This window comes from Xyrauchen texanus, chromosome 8, assembly GCF_025860055.1.
Source record: "Xyrauchen texanus isolate HMW12.3.18 chromosome 8, RBS_HiC_50CHRs, whole genome shotgun sequence".
Lineage (NCBI taxonomy): Eukaryota > Metazoa > Chordata > Actinopteri > Cypriniformes > Catostomidae > Xyrauchen > Xyrauchen texanus.
This window is the reverse complement of record NC_068283.1, coordinates 48,325,549-48,350,699: the sequence shown is the minus strand read 5'-3', so window position 1 is coordinate 48,350,699 and position 25,151 is coordinate 48,325,549. Positions and strand designations below refer to the sequence as shown.

At 41.7% G+C, this 25,151-nt stretch overlaps 1 protein-coding gene across 1 annotated transcript in view; it reads right to left on the bottom strand.

The window, feature by feature from the left end:
- Positions 1-19,168, bottom strand: part of LOC127648208 (E3 ubiquitin-protein ligase BRE1A-like) — a 58,523-nt gene extending 39,355 nt beyond the window's left edge. The window contains exon 1 of the mRNA XM_052132789.1: positions 19,155-19,168. Within this exon, the coding sequence (XP_051988749.1) occupies positions 19,155-19,167 (13 nt within the window). The 5' untranslated portion in view covers position 19,168. The remainder of the gene's footprint in view (positions 1-19,154) is intronic.
- Positions 19,169-25,151: the final 5,983 nt, after the last annotated feature.

Below are 25,151 nucleotides of genomic sequence, written 5' to 3'. Positions count from 1 at the left end.
GCAGTTCATCACCGACTGCAGAGCTCGTCCATAAGGCGCGCCTTTATTGAGACTGAGTCTAACTCCATACCCAGAAAAGTGATGCCCGGCTGAGGTGGGTGAGCACCAGGTCCCTGTGCGCACACAACTAGTGTTGTCAAAAGTACCGCTAATTCTGTACCAAGTCGATCCTAAAATAAAAAAAGATGTAACATGCCAGTGTTTCTGCAGTACCAGTAGTACCGACCACTGAATCTATCAGGTACCAGTGCACAGTATAACTGATGTAGCATGCCCCCCGAATAAGGATGAGACTTTTACTGATGGTTTTATGATGTTTAATTCCTTCATGAACCTTAATCCGTTCACCATATTACCAACGTAAGAGCTGAAATGTATACAAAACATGTAACTGATCAGCTAACATTGTTCACATTTACATTTGTGCAAAACGAACATATTAACAGACAAAATGCTCATCTATCAACGGATTTAACAAACCTTTTGCCTCTTCAGAGGGAATGCAAGTATGCATTTGACATTTAACCACGGCTCCGTGTCGAAGTTATTGCCGTATTTGGGATAACAATCTATCTGTTATAAAACTGCGCTATCCAGGGCGCGCGCTTCCACAAGAAAAACAAAAAGTGCGCAGCTTAAGACCGGAAGTCATCCATTTCAATACAAAAATTTCAAAATAAAAGACAATCACCTTTTCTGTAACAAAATATACTTATGGTTATTTACACTCCCACCAAATTATGAGAGTTTGTTATATCAGGATAACAACAACGAATAATTTTTCAACATGAAATAAACATTTCTCTTAATTAGTTTATGAACATTCTAATATCAGAATTAACTTTTGTACAGGACGCTCTACACTAGAAAGCTTATTACTGCGTTGACCTTTGTTATTCAGTCTCTTATCTCCAAAGGAGATTTTCACTCTTCTCACGAGTCCGTCCTTGCCGCTAACAGTCTCCAGGACTCTGGCAAGTCTCCATTCACCTCTGGGTGACAGTTCATCAATGTCCAACACAACATCACCTACTCTTAGATTTCTTTTGGTGAGTGCCAGCGCTGCCTAGCAATAATGTTGTGCAGATACTCATGCCTCCACCTGCACCAGAACTGCTCAGTCAAAAACTGCACACGACGCCATCTCTTTGCTCCATAGAGGTCCTCCTTTGGGAAGGCACCAGGTGGGGGCAGTGTTGTGCCGGATTTCATGTGGAGCAGGTGGTTAGGGGTAAGTGGTTCCAGGCTGTCAGGTTTGTTAAGGTTGTCTACAGTCAGTGGGCGACTATTGACTATGGCCATAGCTTCATAGAATAAAGTCCTTAATGAAGCATCATTAAGTCTACCATGCGCAAGTGACAGAGTAGTATTCAATACACTTCTGACAGTTCTTATCTGGCGTTCCCACACTCCACCTGCGTGACTGGAGTGAGGTGCATTCATCACAAAGTCGCACTGTTTTTGGGACAGATAAGTACTCAGTCTTTGGGTGTCAAGTTCCCTTAGGGCAGTTTTAAACTCATTCTTCGCGCCAACAAAGTTTGTTCCCTGATCACATTGGATTTGGCGAATTGCACCTCTGATAGAAATAAAACACCTTAATGCATTAATGAATGTGTCAGTGGATAAGTCCTCTAATAGCTGAATGTGAATGGGGAGCAAAAGCAAGTGAATAAAAGTCCATACCGTTTATGTTGTTTTCGGCCTTCTGTAGTTACAAAAGGGCCAAAACAGTCCATACCACTGTATGTGAAGGGCGGAGAGGGCTCTAAGCGTTCTACTGGTAGGTCACTCATTCTCTGACCCTCAGGAGCTTTGCGGAGTCTGCGACAAATGACACACTGACGGATGAAAGAAGCAACGGTTCTGCTCATCCCTGGGATCCAGTAGCCACTGGATCTGATTTCGTTTATGGTGAAGCCTTTTCCTTGGTGTTTTATTTTGTCGTGACAGTGAGCTATTATGAGTTTGGTCACATGATGTTCCTTTGGAATCACAATAGGGTGTTTGAAAGAGTCTTTGATAGATGAAAGTCTCCCTCCGACCTTGATGAGACCGTCTGTGTCCCTGAAAATGTCTAAGTGGAACAGTTTGTTGTGATGTGAGAGCTGGTTGCCTTTGTTTAATAGTTTTATCTCTTTTCCATATGTTTGTTTTTGTACATCCTGAATGATGACATGTACTGCACTTTCTTGTTCACTCACTGTAGCCGGCGCATCTGATTTGACTTTCTTGGCCCTTCTTATGAGACGTGCTCCAGCTTTGACTGCTTTGGACCATGATGAGAACTTAGACAAACGTTCTGCAAGGCTGAATGTCTCTGTAACTTTGGTTAACATTGTCTGTGTTTTTCTGACTTCTGGATCTCCAAGAGATGGTTCCAGCTCTACACTTTGTGTTGTGGGCAGGTCCCTCTCCCAGAGAAAGGAGGGTCCAGTGAACCAGTTGGATGAGAGAAGCTCAGTGACCGATTTACCCCTAGATGAGGTTATCTTCTGATGGCACATAAAACCATTGCTGAGGGTTTGTACTTTGGCGAATCTTTTGTACTCTATTCGCTACAAAAGTATGGAAACGACGTGCCTCATTGTTTACGTAGCCCAAAACTACCTTTGAATCGGTCCAGAAATACTCTTTGACTTGAGCGTAGCAGAGTTCATCTCTCAACATGTTACTAACTGAGACTGAAACTACAGCTGCAGTTAGCTCGAGTCTGGGGATTGTAGTCAGCTTGGTAGGAGAAACACGGGCTTTTGCTATTACCAATGAACAGTGAATCTCCTCTTTAAAGTTTTTGGCTCTTAAATAGGTGCATTGGCCATAACCACTCATGCTCGCATCCGAAAAGTGGTGCAACTCTATTTCTTTAAGCTCTCCGAAACTAGTGGGAAAGTAACAGCGAGTTATGTTTACCTTGTCTAAGTTGGCAAAGTCACGTTGCCAGCTCTCCCACCTTGGCCTGAGTGCTTCTGGTAGGGAGTCGTCCCAGTTGATACCTTGGTGACACATTTCCTGCAGGATCCTTTTTCCGTGAAGCACATATGGCGCCAGGAAGCCAAGGGGGTCGTAGATGGATGCAACAGTAGATAAGATGCCTCGACGTGTTCCTGGTTGGTCTTTTAAGGTGTTGTCAAATCTGAAACAGTCCCTTTCAACGTTCCATTGGATGCCTAAGGCCCTTTCTTGAGGCATGTCTCTGAATGTTAAGTCCTTTTTTTTGTCTCTACTGCACATTCAGACAGCAGGATGCTTTGTAGAACAGCAAGGCTATTTGAGATAAATTTGTGTAGACGGAGCCCTCTTTCTTGCATATCTCTGTGGCCCCTTGTGCAAGCTGTATTGCCTTTTCAACTGTGTCTGTGCTTGTGACTCCGTCGTCAACATAAAAGTCCTTTTCCATGAACTCAGATCCTACAGGGTGTGTGATAATGTTCTTTAGCTAAATACTTTAGTCCATAATTTGCACACCCTGGGGATGATGTAGCACCGAAAAGATGTACCGTCAATCTGTATACCCGTGGCTGTGTCTCTGTGTTGCCGTTTTTCCACCACAGAAAACTCAGGTAATCTCTGTCGCACCGCTGGACGTGAAACTGGTGGAACATCTTCTCTATATCGCACATTAGAGCAATAGGATGTTGTCTGAACCGTAGGAGGATGCCTGTTAGATTGTTAATCAGGTCTGGCCCTTGGAGAAGATGATCGTTTAGACTTGTACCATTGTGTTTGGCTGAACAATCGAACACAACACGAAGTTTAGTGGGCTTTTTGGGGTGATAAATCCCGTGATGGGGAATGTACCAATGTTCACCTTGTTTTCCTTCATTGTGCACTTCTTCGACATCACCCCTTTCAATAATGTCTTTCATGTAAGTTATATAGTCTCTTTTGTACTTTTCATCTTTGTTGAACTTTCGCTTTAAGTGTTCGAGTCTGATTTCAGCAAGCTTTCTGTTGTTGGGTAAGTGTGGCCTTTGTCTGAATGGCAGAGGCATCTCACAGTGTCCTTGTTCATTTTTCCTTATTCCCTCCTTGAGCTTGTCCAAAAAGATGAGATCCTCTTGTGAAAATCTTAAAATCTGACTATAGCACATTAATCACGTCCATGGGAGTTACAGGGGATAATTCCTTTATTGTGATTCTATGACACAAACTTGGCTGAGTTTCATTGAGCGCTGGTGTGGAGCCTCCAATGATACTCCACCCTAGGTCTGTGCGGATGGCATATGGCTCCTCACCTTCTCCTAGTAGAACTTGTCTTGGAGCTAAAGTTCTGGGACAGTTAAATCCAATAAGGAGTCCAACATCACAACTCAAAAGAGGTGGTATCTTATCAGCAATTTCTGTCAGGTGGGGCCATTGTTTTGCTGTGTCACTAGTGGGTATGTTGTCATAGTTAACTGGAATAAAGTCTTTGTTATATGAGGGGGGTAGGTTGATGCGAATGTCTGAGTCATAACCTCTCACACGCAGTCCAGATACTCTGTGACTCTTAACAATAGAGTGAACACCCAGCATGGTAGTTAGCTTTAACTTTACAGGATGAGTGTCCGCTCGTAGCTGGTTGCTTAATTCTTCACAGACAAATATGCTGTCACTTTGTGTGTCTAATAGTGCGTAAACTAATTCCTCTTTAGACGGGCTCTGAACCGTAGACACCCATACAGGAACGATCATGGATGTGCTAGTTGACTGACCCACCTTAGTAACGTTGAGAGCTGTGACTGCCGCGGTTTCATTTGGAGTACTTGGAGAGGTGTTGTCAGAGCTTCGAGACCTTTCATATGCCTTATGATTGTCATTGTGCAGACAAGTGGGATGCCTTCCTTTGCAAATGTCACAAGTGTGGCGATTGTAACAATCTTTGGCGTTATGGCCCACCTTTAAGCATCCATAGCACAGTTTGTTGTCCTTAACATATGTGCGCTTCTCTTCTAAGGGCTGATCTGAAAAGTTAGGGCACTTTGACAACTGGTGTTTTTCATCTTTGCAAAACAAGCAGGTTACCTTTAAATTTGTGTTGCTTTTCCTTGCCTTGTTGTTTTGTACCGTGGTTTGCGTTGTGAAGACTTGTGTGGATCTGTTTAGTTTAAAGTCCTTTATGGTCCTTTTCTCATAGGATGAGCTGCATGAGTGAAGAGCATATGAAGAAGTGACCGGGTTGCATGCAATCTCTGCCTCGACTGCCACAAATTGTGCAAAGTCCTTAAAGGATGGAAAATCCTTGCCGTCCATAAGTGTAACTGTGACCTGGCGATTCCAACGGGCTGCCAGCCAATCAGGAACTTTCTGCAGCAACTTTTGATTTTCCTCACAGTCACTTAGTATCTCTAGGCCTTTTACATATGGTGTGGCTTGGAGACATGCATTTAGAAAGTCTGAAAATGTCCTTAATCCTTCTGCGTCTTTTGAGCTTATTTTAGGCCATTTTGATAGTTTGTCTCTGAAAGCTCTTTGGACACCAAAGGGCTGTCCATAACGTTGGTCAAGCTTTTGCCATGCATCCCTGTATGCCTCTTCATCACTGCGATAGAATGTGCCCTCAAGACATTTTTGTGCAGGGCCTGTGACATACCTTTTGAGCAAGTGAAGTTTATCAGCAGGTGAGATGCCTTAGCAGTCCACAAGAGAAGAGAATGAAGCCTTCCATTCAATGTAGTTAATTGGATCTCCGCTGAACACTGTGGGCATTGGCACTGGGATTCTGTTTATGGCTATACTGTTTTGAATTGCTTGGGCCAACTGGGAAATGTCCGTGGGAGGTGCTTGAGTGACAATTTGAGGGTTTGGATTGTTCACCGTGTGATTTGACATATGGATAGACACATTGTTTTGTGGCATTAATAGAGGTATGCCACTAGAGGAAGCTGGTGCTCCATGAACAGATTGGTGGCCAACAGAGAAAGGCATATTGTTCGGTTGTATTTGCTGATTGTCCATATCCATGTTCATTTCTCTGTCGTAGATCTCAAGTTTTGCGCGAGCAGCTTGCATTTCCTTTTCTGCCTTTAAACGCTCAAGTTCAGATTCTATATCTTTCATTTTTTCCTTTTGTTTAATTTCCTCCTGCAGAATTTTAGATTCTGCTTCCTTTGCAGCCAACTCCACAGCTGCATCAATCCTTTTGGCTGCGATGCTTGAAGTAGACTGCTTACCGACACTAGACTGAGAGGCGGTACCGTAGATTGAGCGGGCGTACTGGAGTGACAGTAACTGATGAAGGCGTTGCCTTTCCCTATCTTCTTCAAAATCACCGTCTATTGCTGTTATACGTTCATTAAGTATTTTCATAATGTCCTTAGTTACTGCCTCACAAGAGTCCATTTTGCGTCTTGCGTCAGGGGATGGCATAGTACGCTCCCTTATTTCACTGTACACCTTCATCATGTTGTTCAAACCCTTTTCAATATCATCGGCCAATGCACAAACTTGTGCTCTGATAAGTCAGTCTTTAGGCTTTCTCTGGATGTTCTGATTACCCCTTTCCATTGTTCATAGAGACATAACAGTTTTTTATCCCTTTTAATCAGTTCGTCTGTTTGGTAGGCTAGCATTTTCTCTGTTAGTACACTAGGCCGCTCGGAATGCCTGGGTAATGATAACTCGGTCGCAGCATCCATTTTATGGAGTTCAGCTAATTGTTTTTCTTTGCGTTCAATATCGTCCTTTAACTCCTGCCTTGACATGCTCTCTGTATCTCCTTGATGTAATAAAGCTCTCGTTTCATTGATTTCGGTTTGTAGCTTACGTGTTTGCTCTTCGATGCCGTCCATTTTCCGTGTTGTTGTAGCTCGCTGCCTGTGATGTTGCTGTTGTCCTTCGCGTTCACGGGCCGCTCGATGTAGTACACTGAGGTGAAGCTCTTACTGTAGCATGCCCCCCGAATAAGGATGAGACTTTTACTGATGGTTTTATGATGTTTAATTCCTTCATGAACCTTAATCCGTTCACCATATTACCAACGTAAGAGCTGAAATGTATACAAAACATGTAACTGATCAGCTAACATTGTTCACATTTACATTTGTGCAAAACGAACATATTAACAGACAAAATGCTCGTCTATCAACGGATTTAACAAACCTTTTGCCTCTTCAGAGGGGCTGCAAGTATGCATTTGACATTTAACCACGGCTCCGTGTCGAAGTTATTGCCGTATTTGGGATAACAATCTATCTGTTATAAAACTGCGCTATCCAGGGCGCGTGCGCTTCCACAAGAAAAACAAAAAGCACGCAGCTTAAGACCAGAAGTCATCCATTTCAATACAAAAATTTCAAAATAAAAGACAATCACCTTTTCTGTAACAAAATATACTTATGGTTATTTACAACTGACACACGACAGCTTTAAAATGCTCACAGGCTTATTTTGAATGCGCGCTCTGTTACTTCTTGTACACTGAAAAGGACAATTAATCAAATTAAAATCGTGACATGCCCTAGAATGATTTATTAAACCGATAAAGGCTGCAATCTTACTGTGGAAGAGATGTGTACGTTAAATAAATCCAACCTCTCATCCGCTAGAAACTCCACAAACATTGAGAATCAGTCACGTTGTATGAGATGACAAAGCAGAACACTTAACCATTGTGAATCATGTAAAATATATATTTATATAATTAAAATATTTAACATCTTTCACAGCATCTGCGCTCTAATCTCAGCTCAGCTTTATTTATATCGCAATTAAAACAACAGTTAACCAAAGTGCATCACATTAATACAATTTAAAACATAAGAACATTTCAAAATGACCACATACACAAACACCAGTAATCTAATACTAACACTCCAAAACTGTGTCCTACATTTCATTCGTCAGTATTAAAGGCTAGTTTAAAGAGATGAGATTTCATACGTGACTTAAAAGTCAAAAGCAGTGTCGCAAACATTCTATGTTGAAGCATACGGAAAAAACACTTCATAATAAAAGCACGTTTCAAAATAAAATCTGGATGCTTGAAATTGAAGAAATGTAATAAAAATATATTACAACTTTATAGTAAAAAATTATTTCTCTGTAATAATAATAATAATAATAATTAATCAAAGTATCACAAGCAAGACATCTGTTGAATAAAAGTTCAAATAAAAATGCAATGACACGTTAAAAAGTTTTATGTTCACTTGTTAAAAGTTTTAAGAATTTATTGATTAGACCATTTTGATGATGAAATTACATTAAATTTGAAAAAAAAAATCTGGAAAATAATAATTATTCAACTATTTATTAACATCATTAAAAATAACTAAACTGGTGTGTTCAATAGCACATTATCATATTAGAATATTTTTGCTGTGGTATCGAAATTGGTATTGAGAACCGAAAAATGTAACTGGTATTGGTACCGACTACTGAAAATTTGGTACCGTGGCAACACTACAAACAACAGGTCCCGCGAGTGAGCTAGATTCAGCCAGTTGTCGAGATAGTTGAGAATGCGAATGCCCACTTCCCTTAATGGGGCAAGGGCTGCCTCTGCGACCTTCATCAAGGAGCGAGGTGACAGGGACGGACCGAAGGAGAGGACCTTGTACTGGTATTCGAAAGCAATATAAGAACCCACTCTCCGATGCTGCAATCGACAGCTCATCCTCTTCACGAGATGGGCCAGTGGTCTCATGCATTTATTCGACCGGGGCATACAAGCGTGCTGGGGAATGGGAGGTCCATGGGGGGTTTCCTGGTGGAGAAACTCCCATTGAAGTCCCCAGATCGCCCCCTGTGCTAACCAGAGGTTGCGTTAGACTTTCTCATCGTCCGTCATTTTGACGGACAGGGTCGTAAAAATGTTGTCATAATCTATTATTACCCGTAATTTTAATTTTCATATTTTAATTATAATAAGACATTTAATAGCTTTTATTTTCATTCACATTTACTTTTGTAATCATGAACTTACAGGACGAGCATACAGCAGTTGATGCATTTCTTTATTTATGAAGAGAACAGATAAACAACAGAGACACGAAGCAGATGAAAGTTTTTTCCCCGCAGTGACAACGGAGACCACTAAAGCACGACAAATGAACAACAACTGGTGACATATCCATTTATAGCCTGGCTGCAGGTGCATCTAATGATTACATCAGCCGAGGGTATAAATTCCAGTCAATGTTCATTGATGTGTTACACACATTATTTCAGCTCGGTCACAACTAGGATTGTTCCCCATAGCGCTTAGCAAAAGCGCAGCATCTCGTTCCGCTTTTTTCAGGGAACAAGGGTTACACATGTAACCCGAGACGTTCCATTTACAAAAAGCTTCACTATGATGCTGCGCTTTTGCTAAGCGCTATGGGGAACGCAATACCCTCGCCACCGCACTGGGGGCTGTCCGGTCCCCTACGGTTGTGCAGTGTACTCACAAAAATGCGAGAGGTCTCAGACATGAGCTTGAGATGTCGACTCAAGGGCATAAGAGCCCGGAGTAGCATAAACATCTAAACCATTACATTTTGATGAATGTGTGCGGAGAGGACCAGCCTGCCGCATCACAAACTTGTTCAGGCATGAGCTGAGATGTCGACTCAAGGGCATAAGAGCCCGGAGTGCAAAACATCCAAATTAAAAAAGTCCAATGAATGTGTGCGGAGAGGACAACCTGCCGCATCACAAACTTGTTTAGGCATGGGCTGAGATGTCGACTCAAGGGCATAAGAGCCCAGAGTGGCAGAACATCCAAAGTATAAAAATGAATGTGTACGGAGAGGACAACCTGCCGCATCACAAACTTGCTGCAGAGGGAGACCTCTAGCCAAGGTTTTAGAGGAGGAGAGCCCTCTGGTAGAGTGCGCCGTAAAACCTACTGGTGAAGCTTGACCGCGCGCCTCGTAGGCCTGGGCAATAATGATGATGCCTCTTTGAGGGCACCCCGCCCACCAAGCCATGGCAAACCGCAGTGGCCACATAGAACCTGGCAGTGGCGAGGCAAGTGCACGCTGACAGATCTTTCTACAGAAAATCCAGAACTGAAGCAAACTGGCAGTTAACTGGTTCTGTAATATGAGCTTTAGTAGAAGGAAACACATGCAGGTGCATTTGTGCTATGTATGCGTTACTACGATCAGCCCCCGAGGGCTAGGCCGAGTGAAAGAACCTGACACTGGAAGACTTCGCCCCCGGAAGCGAACCTCAGGAACTTTCCATGTTGTGGCAGAACTTCTAAATGAAGTATAGAAGTGCGTCATAAGATCGATGGTGACCAGCCAAACGAGTTGTAGGGCTTGAGACACGACCGTCTTGACAGGCATCATCTTGGACTTGAACACCCACGGGCAGTTCAAACTTTAAGATCTAAGCCAGACGCCACCCCTCACCCTCCATGGGAAACGGGAAGTATTTCGTGTAATATTCTAACTCTCTCTCTGGAAGGGGAACACATACCATGGCCCCTTTAACCAGGACATTGAGTTTTTTTTGTTTTTTTTACATAAACAAATCCGGTTTACGGTAGTGAGAACATGCCGTTGAAACACGGAAAAGTGGCGAGTGAATTAAATTCTGAAGCCCTTATAAGACCCACAGAAAAGAATATATCTGGCAGAAGTTTCCATGCTGCCAGGATCTCTGAAATGGGTATTATATTTTAACACTTCATGTTGAGGGGTTGTCGAGTGTTTCGCGTCCTGAATAAAATGCAGGAACAGCAAAAACACCCAATTTTGACGGAAGCCTCTGCAACCCGAAACACCAAGAGGTGGCGGGAATGGAGGGGCTTCGAGGGGGTACTGGGAGGGGTGAAGGGAAGCACTCGCCCCGTCCCGAGGGGAGCTATCCCCTAATCTAGGTGCAAGACCGTCAGGGTTTTCTCTTACTAGAAATTATAGTCCTGAGGTCTTGCTTCGGGCTGGTGAGGGCGGCGAGACTGTCCCTAATCCCTGGGAGGAGAAGCACGACTCGCCACGCTTTGCTTTTGAGCCTCCCTTCAAACAGGACCGTGGCAGGTCTGAGGCTTGCTCGTCAAGCGCACAACCCACACTTAGGTCGTCCAGGAGGTCAGCCTGGTACACCTGTAAAACAGCATAGTGTGCAGAGCAGCACCAGCCTGACCTGCTGCTTGATAAGCCCTTCCCACTAAAGTGGAGGTTGTCCTACAAGGCTTTGAGGGGAGAGAGGGCTTCTTAAGTGACGATGCCGAGCCTGGCGAGAGATAGCCCGCAAGCGTCTCTCCGACCGGCGGCATCACTGAATACCCCCGTGCCTCAGCACCCATGATAGTCGAATATAATGTAAGTATAAAGAAATCTTTTTATTTTTTTTTAGGGGTTCCTCCATGAGCGAAAAAGCTCTTCATGGAGGTTATCAAAAAAGGGAAGGGACTCTTTCTTAGACTGGAAGATAAAATCTATCCCCTAATTTGGAGGGTTTGGGGGTCTCTTTTTCGCGTGGCCAGTCCAATCAGGCAACCGCACGAATAACAACATCGAGCAATTCCTCCGTAGATTTTTTATCGCGGACGGAAAACGCGGAGGCAGGAAGAGAATCGCGATCCTCCTTATGATCCGAAGAAGCGTCGGAACGCGCTTCGAGATCATGTGAAGGACCAGCTGGGTTTGGGGAGAGAGCGAGAGAAAGGGATCAACCCGTCTCTTGCTCCTCAGCCAAATCCATGCAAGAGCCCCACGAACTGTTTTTTTTTCATGAGCGCTGACTCCCGGAAGCAAGCGAGGCGAACGCGAAGCACTTTGCCTGCAACACGAGAACAGCGTGCTCTTACCCCTAAACAAACAGAGCAAAAACTGATGCGTGTCCTCTTCAGCTATAGAGAATGACTGAAAGCCGCATCGCTTGTGGCTTTCAGTCATTCTCTCTCTTTTTTTTTTTAGAAATATATATATATATATATATATATATATATATATATATATATATATATATATATATATATATATATAATATTTTCTAAACAGAAGAGAAAAGAGAAAGGTGCACTGCACACTGCCTAACCAATTCTAACTCCTAACAGAGGAAAAAAAGTTTTGACAGGGTGTGTGAAACACACAGAAACAGAATCGCTCTGAAAAAAGAGTTTCTGACGACACCTGGTGACGTATCCATTTATAGCCTGGCCGCAGGTGCATCTAATGATTACATCAGCCGAGGCAATAAATTCCAGTCAATGTTCATTGACGTGTTACACACATTATTTCAGCTCGGTCACAACTAGGATTGTTCCCCATAGCGCTTAGCAAAAGTGCAGCATCATAGTGAAGCTTTTTGTAAAAGGAACAATACTTATTCGACAACTCAAATCTTCCTCCTGGTCCGCATCGATTTAAAGTGGTCATTAGATCATTAAAGTGATTGTCATTAGATTTTTTGTCTTTGCCTCAGACAGACGTCTTCTCGTGGCAGTTTTAATTTGGTTCTGGTGGCTGAACCCATGCTCTGCTGCCACACTGGAGACTGAAAGTTTCAGCCAAAGTTACTTCAGCCAAAGTTTTGAAGTCATGAAACATTTCTCCCAGGGAAGTGATCAAAAGTTTGCAGGACTCCCTGAATGTGGGATTTCCCCATCCTGCAAGCACTCACTTCACCGGGAGGAAATGCCTTTTCACTCTCAGAGGCCGTGACATTTTTACAATTATATGTGACTAAAGATACTGTATACGGGAGAAATACGTCATGCACTGAGATCAAAGACGAGACAATACTAGATAGATAGCTAATTAATATGTGCACTCACCACCAACTGGACAGGGGCGGGAATTACAGTTACAAGTTACAATAGATCACCCTCCGTGTAATCCGTCAAAATGACGGACGGCCTTCAGATTTTTACGTCACTGCTAAAACAAATCGGTTAATGATGGAAAATATTTGGTTAACTTTAACCTCTGGTGCTAACCGACTCTGCCACAAACCCATAGGTAGAAGGACCGAGCCGGGGGGCCGCTGGGGTGGCTTTCCCTCTGACGAAGGACGTACAACGTAGTCATGGTCATACCCTCGCAATGAGGGCATGAACCATCCACGAATGCCGTCTCCACGTGGGTAGCACCCAAGCACGTGAGACAGTGATCGTGGCCCTCAGAAGCAGAAAGATAGCGACCGCAGCCAGGAATAATACACAAATGAAAAGGCATCATTTTCTCTTTTAAAAAAAAATATACTCTTTAGGGAAAATATGCTCTTTTTTTGCTGCTGAAGCGCAAACACCAGTACGAGAGGAGGAGAACCGCTGCAATGCGCCATAGATACCAACAGCTCGTGAGAGCGAGAGATGAATGAATCGGCAGAGTAGTTCAGCTCCATGAAATACAACCGCTTGACTCCGAAGAAGAAATCTGAATGTGGCTTGCATTGTCAGCTCCTTATATACCCGTATGTCCAGGGGAGTGGCATGCAAATTCCACTTGCCAATGTTTTTGACCTTTTCTCAAAGATCAGAGTCCTAGTGTTAAAATAAGTTGAAAGTTTGAAATCAAGGTGTCTTGCTTTATTGCGTGTAGGTGTAACCCTAACCCTGCTTAACGAAAATTACCACATAGTACCACTTTGCATCCAACCAGCGTTCGTCGGTTTCCTGTGGAGGTTTTTATTTTTTGTATTTTTTGCGACCAACCGACCAATCAAAACTTGGTCGACCAAGACTCTTCTCATCGACTAAAGTTTGGTCGACAATCAGGGGGCAGCCCTAATAATCATATAATTTGAATTAACTCCTTCACGAGCCCAGTTGGGAAGGGAGTTTATTTATAATGTAAGTGCTTGTAACTTAAGGTAAATTACAATGGCCTGAATGCAGGCGGTTGTGTAAAAAGATGGGGAGCTTGTCCTTAAAGGGAGGAGCATGAGTATACAGTATATATTTGGCCAATGAAGCAAGCGCTCTAAACAGAGAGGACTTGTGAAGAGAGAGACATTACGTCTAGGCTGTAAAACCTTGCAAATGTGATTTAAGAAGACCATCCTGTTGCAAAACATATTGTATCTCTTGTAAGGACACACCATTCATCCATGCCCGTGAGGAGGTCATGCCTCTAGTTGAGTGTGTTTTAACACCAATTGGGCAAGTCTTACCCTGCGACTCATAATCCAGGGCAATTGCATTGACAGTGCATTGAGAAAGTCTTTGCTTGGAGATGGACATTCCTTTTGTGCGTCCTCCATAGCATACAAAATGCTAACCAGACAGTTTGAACTGGTGTGTATGCTCAACCTATGTGTGTAGTGCCTGCACAGGGCATAACAAATGCCATGATTGTACCTCATCCAAATAAAATTGAGGAGGGAAGAATGCCTGAAGGTGAATCACCTGTGCTCTGAAGTGTGTGGTTAGGCCCTTAGGCCATTAGCCTTTTCTGGGTTTGACAGTGGCTTTTGAAAGACCGGGGCCAAACTCCAGACATGAATTGTCAATTGATACTGCATGCAGGTCACCGACCCATTTTAATGAGGCCAGAGTCAGCAGTAGTGCGGTCTTAATGACTCCAAAGGCTCAAAGGGGGGCCCTACGTGAGCTTTTAGGACTAAAGTTAAGTCCCATGTCGGGACTGTAGCCGGGCGAGGTGGGGCCGGACATGACTATGCACGCCCAGCCTCCAATCGGGCTAATCAGCCGAAGAGAGGGATAAGTGCAACAAGATGTGGCAGTGCGAGAGAGAGCCACATGCAGCTTCCATGTGTGTGTTTGTGTTGTATGTCTTTTTGTTTAAATTAAATATTATATAACTATAATATTATAGTTCCCGCCTCCTTTTTTCCGCATCCTTAACCTTGTTACATTAGTGCCAAAGCCCGGGAGGGAGGAGGGATGCGCTGTTGTGGAGTCCTCGCCACTGCCATCCACGAGTGGAGGAGGGTTTCTCTGCCGGCCACCTGGAGCAGTGGAGCCGCTGTCAGGGGCGGGGGTGTTCCCTACCGGGTGCCTAAACGCGGACGGGCATTCCATCCACCAGGGATCAGAGGACCCGGTCCGGTCTGCCCGAGGAGAAGCGGCTGTCGTCCGCAAGTGGGTCAGTGGGGCACTTTAATTCAGGCAGCCTGGGATATATGTTGCTCTCAGGGAGAGGAAGGGGCGTAGCAAGCTTTTCAAAAGTGCGGGGGATGGATGTGGTTTTTTTATTAACAATAAAAATGATGAATACAATGACAGAAGGGTACAAAAGGTATAACATACAAGATATAAAAAGCTTCCCATTTAAATGAGTGATACTATAAAAGTATAAAAACACACTCAGAAAATGATTACAGCATTATGTGAGATATATTTTTTCTTGAGAAAAATTAACATGTAGGCTATCTACTGTAGCCTACCTAATATTTATCCAAATAAGTCAATATTGAATCAAGATTGAAATCAAATAAAGAATTGAACTGAAATCATGAAAATTGTGCTAAGCAATAATACAAACAGTAGCCTACCAGTCATTGTACCATGTAAACATTGTAACATTTTGTCACTAAACTTAATACAATTCTGTTTAGTTACCAAATGTTTTGACAATCACAATTACACCTATTGTGATGCAAGTTGTTGTTTTTTACATCCCCCCCAATCCATCCGTTTCTCTTGTGGAATTAAAATATTGTGATAATACCGTATACCGTGATAAAAGCTCAATCAATTAACCGCAGCATGAAAATGTGATACCGGCACATGCCTAAAACACACACACATGGCCTCTCTTCCTTCATAGACCTCTTTCACAAACGGTAACATTCATTTCACCTGTGAATTTTCCTGAGCTCTCTCTGAAACTGATGTCTCCAGCAACTTCCTCTCCTAAACAAGGGTGCAGTGGTAAAGGAATAGGGTCAAACAGTTACAGCTGTGGCACTAGCAAACCTCAGTGAATATTGAAAAGTAATATCATGAAATAAATGCAAACAATATCTAATGGTAATAGGCTACTGTTGTTTAATGTCAACATTTTTTAACTTTCACTTACAAGATTTCTCTTGAAAAAGGTGTCAATCTTCTCCTGCCTCTTTCTTTTCTGCATCTTAATGATTCTGCGTGACAAAAAGACTGGTAAGCTTGATAGTGACATGGGTCTGACAGGACTGTGACTGAGACTGCTAAATTTTGCTTACTTGCGCCCTGAAAAGGGGAGATATAAAAAAAACGCCCACACAAAGCTTTTTCTCTGGTGGTATAAATAATGTAACAATTTACTGTTTTTAAACATAAAATAATATACACTTTTCTTTCATAGTTCTTCAAAAGGTATGCAAACAATGTCATCATTTCTCACTTTTTTTCTCCTCAACAGGTACAATCAAACACAACAGGTAAGTATCCACAAAAGTATTCAGCTAATCAACAAACAATGCTCAAAATTTCAAAATCAATAACACTGGCAATAAACCCACTGCTTATACACTGCTTATACACTGCTTATACACTGCTTATACACTGCTTATACACTGCTTAACAATGGCAATTTGTCCCTCCTCCTCGTCAATTCCCTGCCTTCATCACAGTTACTTTATACATTGCATGCCACATACATAACCGAATTTAGCTAGCTGCTGAACAATATCCCAATTAGCATTAGTCTAAAAAACTAAATATAATACTGAAAACACTCGACATGTCAACAAAACATAAACAGAACATCTTCCCAAACACATATCAAGCTTATTTAAAAACCTCGAAAGCATAAACACTCATTCAAAGTACCTGGAAAAGGGAGATGCAAATAACCATAACCATAAGTTCCCGCCTCCTCAGCACGAGCTAACCGATAAATCAAACACACCAAGAGAGGCGGGACTTAAGGTAGAACAGCCAATCATCAGCCGGTCACACTCAAAGCCGGTGTCATGTTTTAGAGGGAGGGGGAGAGGAGGCAGCCACAGCGAGTGCAGACACAGAGCGGCCAGAGACACGGAGGAGCGGCTGTAGTAAGGCGTTTGTGCAAAACTGCGGCGAAACTGCAGAAAAAGTGTGGGTGTTGAACCCTCTCATCGGGAAAAGTGTGGGTGTTAAAACACCCACATCCCCCACGGGTGCGACACCCCTAGAAAGAGGTGACACGTCAGTGTCAACAGTGAATGAAATCTGCCAGATCGCTATTTCTGACTGAAAAGCCTTTAAGGGAATACAGCCGAAAGCTCTAGGCAGTTCATGTGCATGTTTTTTTCGCCCCGTCCAGGTGCTGAAAGTAGGGTGTCCATCGCACACCACCCCCCAACCTGTGTTGAAAGCATCCGTAGTCATCACTTTCCACCTGACAGGCTGCTCTAGCGCGAAACCTCGCTGGTAAAATGCAGGAACTGTCCATGGTGCTAAAGCAGTTATACAGCGGCATGATATAGTGATGCACGTGCGCACTTGGAAGAATGTCGTGGCACACAGCACTTCAGCCAGCACTGAAGAGGTCTAATGGAATGATGGCAGAACCCCAATGCTTTCTGAAACAGCTTCAGTGGAAGTGTTCTCCTCAGTTTGAACTGAGACAGACACTGTACAATGGCCTGAACGCACTCACTCGTGAGATTTGTTGGCTGGGGGAGAGCGTGCTCTTCAACTAGTTCACATTGAGGCTCAAGCTGTTTAGATGTTGAAGCAGTAAGTCTCTGTGCTGGTATAACATAGCCTCTGATTGTGCCAGTAACAGCCAATTGTCGAGGTAGTTCAAGCTGTGCACGCCGCTCAGTTTAATGCACTTTGTGAACATGCAAGCATCCAGAGACAGTCCGAAGGGCAGGACTTTGAATTGATACGCTGTTCCTTCAAACGCGAATCTCAAAAACATCCTGTGATGTCGTAAAATTTGGATATGAAAGAACGCATCCTTCGGATGTATTGATGGAAACCAATCGTGTGGGTGTACATGCGATAAGATCCGTTTCTGAGTTTAATTTTGAATTTGTGCTTTGTGAGTGCGTGATTTATATGATTAATTATTTTTTCTTCTGAATTCTGAAGAAATGGTGTTTGTGCACCTGTTTTTATAGCAGACAGCTTCGTGCCAAAACAGGCGGGGCTTAAATAATCAATATTAGAATATTGTAGAGAGGTTTCAACTAGGTTGTGTAAGAAGGCACTCCCCATATGCATTAATAAACGCTTTTTGGATATATTGTTCCTGAGATATAGACACTGTGACATCTTGCAATTCAAAATGCCTTTTATTATTATTATTATTATTATTATTATTATTATTATATGTATAAATTAAACGCATAAAAATATACAAAAAGAAAAATGTGTTGCAAATATTCATGCTTCTCATCACAATCTTATGCAGACAGATTTGTTTTTAAGAAGTTGAATGTGAAACTAACTGATGGTTTTCAGCATTATTAAACTCTTTTTGTGTTGTTTCTTAAGATCGATATAGAGGGTTTTAATAAGGAATGAGATGCCTGTATGTAGTGTGTGTTTCTCTTCATGATTACAAGAAGAAACTTGTCTGTGTGAGTCATTCATGTTATACAAGCCATTTAATTGTCTTATTCTTTGCACAGGTAAAACAGGGTTGACAAGTGTCTTGTATTATCCAGGACATCATGTATTTTCAGTGAAATTCAAGTTTGAATATCCAAGAAGATTAAATAACCAGTGGATAATTGAACAGTGACATTGCAGAACACATCTAAAGATACAATCAAATCCCTGTCAATCAAATCCCTGTCAATCAAATCCCTGTCAATCAAATCCCGACAGAACAGGAGATTTTTTTGAAGCCCCCATATATGGATGATCCCCTTCCTAAAATATATAGACAGCTGTGAGGGGGGAAAACAAAAGACATTTTCCAAAATCATAATGAACGTTTATATAATAATAATAATAATAATAATAATAATAATAATAATAATAATAATGACGATCGTTTTGTACCGAGTAAAAATGAACATGTCTCGTGTTTCTTCTCCTCTATCCGGATCACACGCGTGTAAAACATCTCTTATTCCACAACAAACACAACAGAAATGAACAGAAACAGATCATCTGTGATCATGTAAAGATCATTATTCAACATGTTTGCTGTTTGTTACGGCATTGATCTGTTTGTGTTCGAGTGTTTATTCCTGATTAAAAAGAAAAGTGCGGATCTACAAATGAAACATTGTAATAAAGTAAGAGAACTAGACAGAATCAGTCTTTGTCGTCTGCTTTGATGAAAATGATTATCTGAAGACACTTTTAACTTAAATAAACACACTTTTAAACCGAATTTGGTTCTTACCCAGACGCTGCATCTCCTCATCAGGTTTCTATCGAAAGTAAAAGTGTGTTACAAGTGAAATGACTTGAAATGAAGAACAATTTTATCTTTATGTGTCCTAGTAGAACAGTTATAAAACAATGCATATTTCCAGTATTTCAAATAAACACCAAGCTGCCAGAGAGAAACAAACATTTATTATATATTTACATTTACATTTATGCATTTGGCAGATGCTTTTATCCAAAGCGACTTACAAAGCCCTTATTACAGGGACAATCCCCCCGGAGCAACCTGGAGTTAAGTGTCTTACTCAAGGACACAATGGTGGTGACTGTGGGGATCAAACCAACAACCTTCTGAGTACCAATGTATTATACAGGTCACTTATTACAGGGACAATCCCCCCCGGAGCAACCTGGAGTTAAGTGTCTTGCTCAAGGGCCCAATGGTGGTGACTGTGGGGATCAAACCAGCAACCTTCTGAGTACCAATGTATTATAGAGAGCACTTATTACAGGGACAATCCCCCCCGGAGCAACCTGGAGTTAAGTGTCTTACTCAAGGACACAATGGTGGCTGTGGGGATCGAACCAGCGACCTTCTGATTACCAGTTATGTGCTTTAGCCCACTACGCCACCACCACTCCTGACACAGATCAACCGGCAATAATTAAACTAGTAACTTTTATTTAGTCACTGGGATAATATAAGCTGTCAAACTAAATTGCGGATAGACTACATGTACTGACCACAGTAAATAACATAATATTATAAAGATAATCTAATCTAATATGCAGCTGTGGGCGTGCATTTTAAAAACATCCAGTACGTCACGGAAATCGACTACGTCATGGATTAAATCCAAAACGTCATTGCGCTACAGTCCGCAGCGAGGACAGTCTCGTGAATCCTCAAAAAAAAAAAAAAATGGCTTGAAAAGATTCTATAATTATGCGATTGGTGCCACGTGACAACAGCGTTAATGCGCAGCTTCAGGAGAGTTTGGACAATAATTTACACATGAATATTGATAAAGAGAAACTTTAATAGTCATTCAAATCATTATAAAAAACATTTCTGTTCTTCTGAAAGTTGGTAGGGACATGTTACAGTAAAATCTGACTCACTGTAGTAAATCACTGTTTCCCTCACCTAAGAGAAATGTCAAAGGGATTATATTCAACACACTCAAGTCAATCCCTCAAGTGTGAATCACGCTTTAAGTGTCATGCTTAAGGGAAAAACTGTACATATTTTATGCTGGATTTAAATCTAATCTTAAATCTTCAATCTAAAATGTTCTTGCCCTTATGAAAATTTCAACTGAATGAATCAGTGTTTTATAAAGATAATCATACAATGTTTGATTGATGTTTTTGATATTTCTTACAGTATTAATCCATGAGTTCTGCATTAATGACATTCATAACCAGGGAATTAGGGATTCCTAATCCTGTCAGCATTCCAGCCCGCCCTGTTAAGTGCTGTCAAAATAATTTATGCATGAAAAATTTATGTTCACATTTCATTAAAATTATTTGAAAACTATCGTGTTATTCTCACTAACGCAAACGTTTTTTTATTTATTTATTTAATCAAAGATAATAAAAATGACAAGAAAAAGATTATGACGAGAAATTAATTATTTTAATTGGAACTTTATATGGAAATGTGAGGAGAAAAATATAATACTGTAAGAAATTAACAAACAGTTTTTTCAAAAAGAATAATCAAGAAAGAATGTTAAAATAATTCGGTCATAGTGTTTTTCCCGCTTGAACTGCGCGGATCACTGATCACGACAGCAGAACTAAACATAACAATAATACGTAATTTACACTAGCTGTATGACATTATTTCAAGAGTGCAAGAGTTTTTTTTTTACAAAGACACCTTTCATAATATTTTAAAATCATAAATCTAAATCTGTTTGTGGTGATTTTATAGCGTTATAGTGAATTATAGCAGAAGATCAACTGGAGAATTTGTGCTTTACATTTCATGTCTACATAAGTTTTGCTAAACAATATGAAATAATGGACGTACTGTGGTACTGTGGGAGGGGGGTGCTCAGATGCTTGGATAATTAAATATTATTTCTATCAAAAATTTGTCATTGTATTATATTAATAATATGTATATATTGTATTAATTTACATATTTTATTCATTATAATATATATATATATATATATATATATATATATATATATATATATATATATATATATATATATATATATTAGAAATAATATTTAATTTAAATGAATTTAATATAATCAAATAATATTGCAAAAGTACATCTGTAAAGCGACACATTGTGATGTGAACACTGATTCAGTGAAGTATTCAGACTGTGCACTTTATGATGTGGTCCACTTTTACCTCAACTAGAACATTATATCACTGTAATATAATACTGAATAACAATCAGGAGCTAAAATGCATTTCTGAAAAGGAGTCGTGTTCTTAACACAGTGTTTCTTAAGCGCTGTGCCGCAGTACACGAGTGTGCCGTGAAAGATTGTCAGATTCCACGAAATAAATCAGGGCTCTAAGACTCATTGTTCAATGTTTCCTAACAGTGCGATTAAATATTGCAAGAGGTCGCACTGGTCGACTCTCTGATTGTGCTTTGTCATTGTTTTGTTCCGTATGAGAAATATCAAATGTCCCAAACGTGAAAGGGAACAGCTTTACCCGGATCAGTCAGCGCTGCTCTATGGACAGATCAGTGCAGATGTGCATTTACACATGGACGGGTCTCGAGCGCTCAGCTGCACAGATCATCATAAACAGAGCTGAGAGAGGCGCGGGCTGGGTCACGAATTCGACATTGATTATTTGTTTAAAACCTCTATGAAAGCCCGTAATGTGTATCAAACTAGTTTAATATAGAATTAAACGGTCCCAACATTTTAAACAACACTGAGAAAAAATAATAATAAACAGAAGGTTTCAATCCACATCACGGATATTAAAAAAAGATATAAACAGTGAATTTATATCAGTATAGCGGTGAGAGAATAAAAGTTAATTTCTGGATGTTTTTTCTTGTGAAAAATGCCATAATTTGTTTTATGATTAGCCTACTGCTAATCATGGTTTTACTTTTGGTTATGATCTTACTGCAAATGCCCCAGTTTAAACTACAATGGAAATTTCCTTCTGTGTAAAATCTTTTTTAATGCCCTCTAACTGTAGAAATAGGATGTGTTTGTCTTCAGAGGACTGTATTTTAAGATCCTGATAAAAAGAAACCGTGAAAGAGTGCTGGTGCGACCGTTTGTAGATTTTAACTCTGGGGCTCTTAAATGTTAGTCTGGAGCCATTTAAATAATTAGATAAATAAAAAAGTATTTGCTGTGGCATTACAAGAATTGTAATTAGCACTCTTGCCACCTGTGATCTCATTATAAACTGTATCATCAAACATTACGAGTAAACACGCAACTAAAATGGACAGAAAACTATCAACGATGGTTATGTGGGACAGTGGGATAGAGGTGTGCCGTGGCTGAATAAAAGGTTGGGAAACACAGTTATAACATATACTTTAACAGGAAGTTATACAATATATAACGGTTAACGCTCGGTTGTGAGGCGCGCTGACATTGCGACTAAAGAGATGCACTGAACCGGAGAGGGCTTGCTTTTCCCCAGTTGACCCGAAGCCCTGAACGGCTGAGGTGTGCTAGCAACCTGTGGGCGCATAGTAACTCTCGAGAGTGTGCTAGGATGAGCCAGTCGTCAAGGTAATAGAGTATGCGGATGCCTGTGAGGAATATTAATTGTATCGATCATGAAACTCCTATTGTAATTATGTTTAATACTGCATACCACTGATGAAAATGTTAACTGTAATAATTGTTCCACTAACTATGACAGAGGCACTAGCAATATGTGGAAACATTACCCGACCCAGTTAAATATCTTCTACAGCACGTGAATGTTTTAAAGAAATTTACGACTTACAGTCAATTGACAGGACGTGATTATAGATTCATACTGTCCGAAACCTTCTCCAGAAATAACTGAACTGATATTAATTGATAAAGTGCCTTTGTTGGATAAAAAAAATTTGATCAGCCATAGAAAGGAGAAAGGAAAAATGAAGAAAAAGGAAAAAACATAATTAGATCAATTCATGAGTAAATCCAAATCTATGGTTAGAAAGGGTGAAAGGACCCTCAGTGTGATTATAAATACAAAAGAGTCATACGAGGTGTGGAAGAAAATAAAACCATTCTGGGACATAGGTCCTGAACAAAAAGAGACTAATCAAATGCACGCAGCGGTCTCTGTTTCAAAACAAGCCGCCTAAATATGATATTGGGGTTGAGGACCCACCAAGGAAAGAGAGGGTGCTTGAGAGAGCAGAAACAATGGCCTCGCATTGACCAGTACTTCTTACAAAGCAACCAGTCAAATCAGTCGATTGAAGCACAGCGACGGGATAAAAACCAAAGTTCACAGAGCATCAGCACCATTGTCACTGAGGATGATAAAACAAGCACAGAAATGCCGGTGGAGGAACCCACTCAACCACAGAGACCCCCCAAGGAGGAAAAGATCAAAGGGCACAGACCGAGTGTGAAGTGGCCCAAAGCTGTTGAAAAGAGAGAGTGGGAAATAGTCAACAACGATCTGACAAAAATCCTGGAGCAACAAGTGGGCACAGCAGAGAAAAAGCTGGAAAGGATGGGTGACATCATCTACCACTACGGAGAAGAGCGCTTTGGAGTAAACACAAGGAGAAGTGACAAAGCAATACCAGCACCAGTCAAATCCAGGAGGCAGCAGGAGATAGAAATGCTGGTCAGAGAGAGAAGGCACCTGAGAAAGCAGTGGAAGAAGGCCTCTGATGCAGAGAGAGAGGGTCTCATGCTACTCCAGGGGGACATTAAGTGTCGGTTGGCAACCTTGCGAAGAGCAGAGAACCTGAGGAAACTTCGCAAGAAGAAGGAACACACAAGAACAAGGTTCTACAAAAACCCCTTCAAGTTCGTTAAAGATCTCTTCGCTGGGGAAAAAAGCGGAATCCTGAAAATTCCAAAGCAGGAACTGGAAGAACATCTGGAAAAGGTCAACCATGACCCAAAAAGGCATGAACAAATAGTTATCCCACATGACATCCCACCTATTCAACCTCCTGAATTCAATCTGGAGACTGGCCCTCCAAAATGGAAGGAAGTAGAGAGTACAGTACGGCGCGCAAGATCAGCATCAGCCCCCGGGCCGAATGGAGTACCGTATAAGCTCTACAAGAATGCACCAGATGTTCTACGCTATCTTTGGAGGCTCATGAGGATAATGTGGCAGAAGGGAATAATACCTAAGGTGTGGCGAAGGGCTGGAGGGGTGCTGATTCCCAAGGAGAAGGATGCAACAGACATTAGTCAATTCCGGCCAATCTGCCTTCTCAACGTTGAGGGAAAAACCTTTTTCAGCGTGATAGCACGGAGGTTATCCACCTACCTGGAGAAGAACAAGTACATTGACACATCCATACAGAAGGCCGGCATTCCTGTGTTCTCTGGTTGCTTGGAGCATACCAGCATGATCTGGCACCAGATCCAAGCGGCGAAGAAAGACAAGAGAGACATCCATGTCATCTTCCTTGACCTGGCCAATGCCTTTGGATCAGTTCCCCATAACCTCCTCTGGGAATCCTTCAAGTTCTTCCATGTTCCATCATCCGTCACTAGTCTAGTAAAAGCCTACTTCGAAGACCTGCAACTGTGCTTTACAACAGCTGACTTTACAACATCATGGCAGCGCGTAGAAGTAGGCATCATGGCAGGCTGTACAATCTCACCCCTGGCCTTCACAATGGCCATGGAGGTCATCATCAGGGCCTCAAGATGGGTGGTGGGGGGTGAGCGAACTAAGAACGGGATTCGCCTTCCACCTATCCGAGCATACATGGATGACATGACCACCCTGACCACTACTGCAGCATGTGCCAGGCGGCTACTTGGAAAACTGCAGGAGAACATCAAGTGGGCCCGGATGA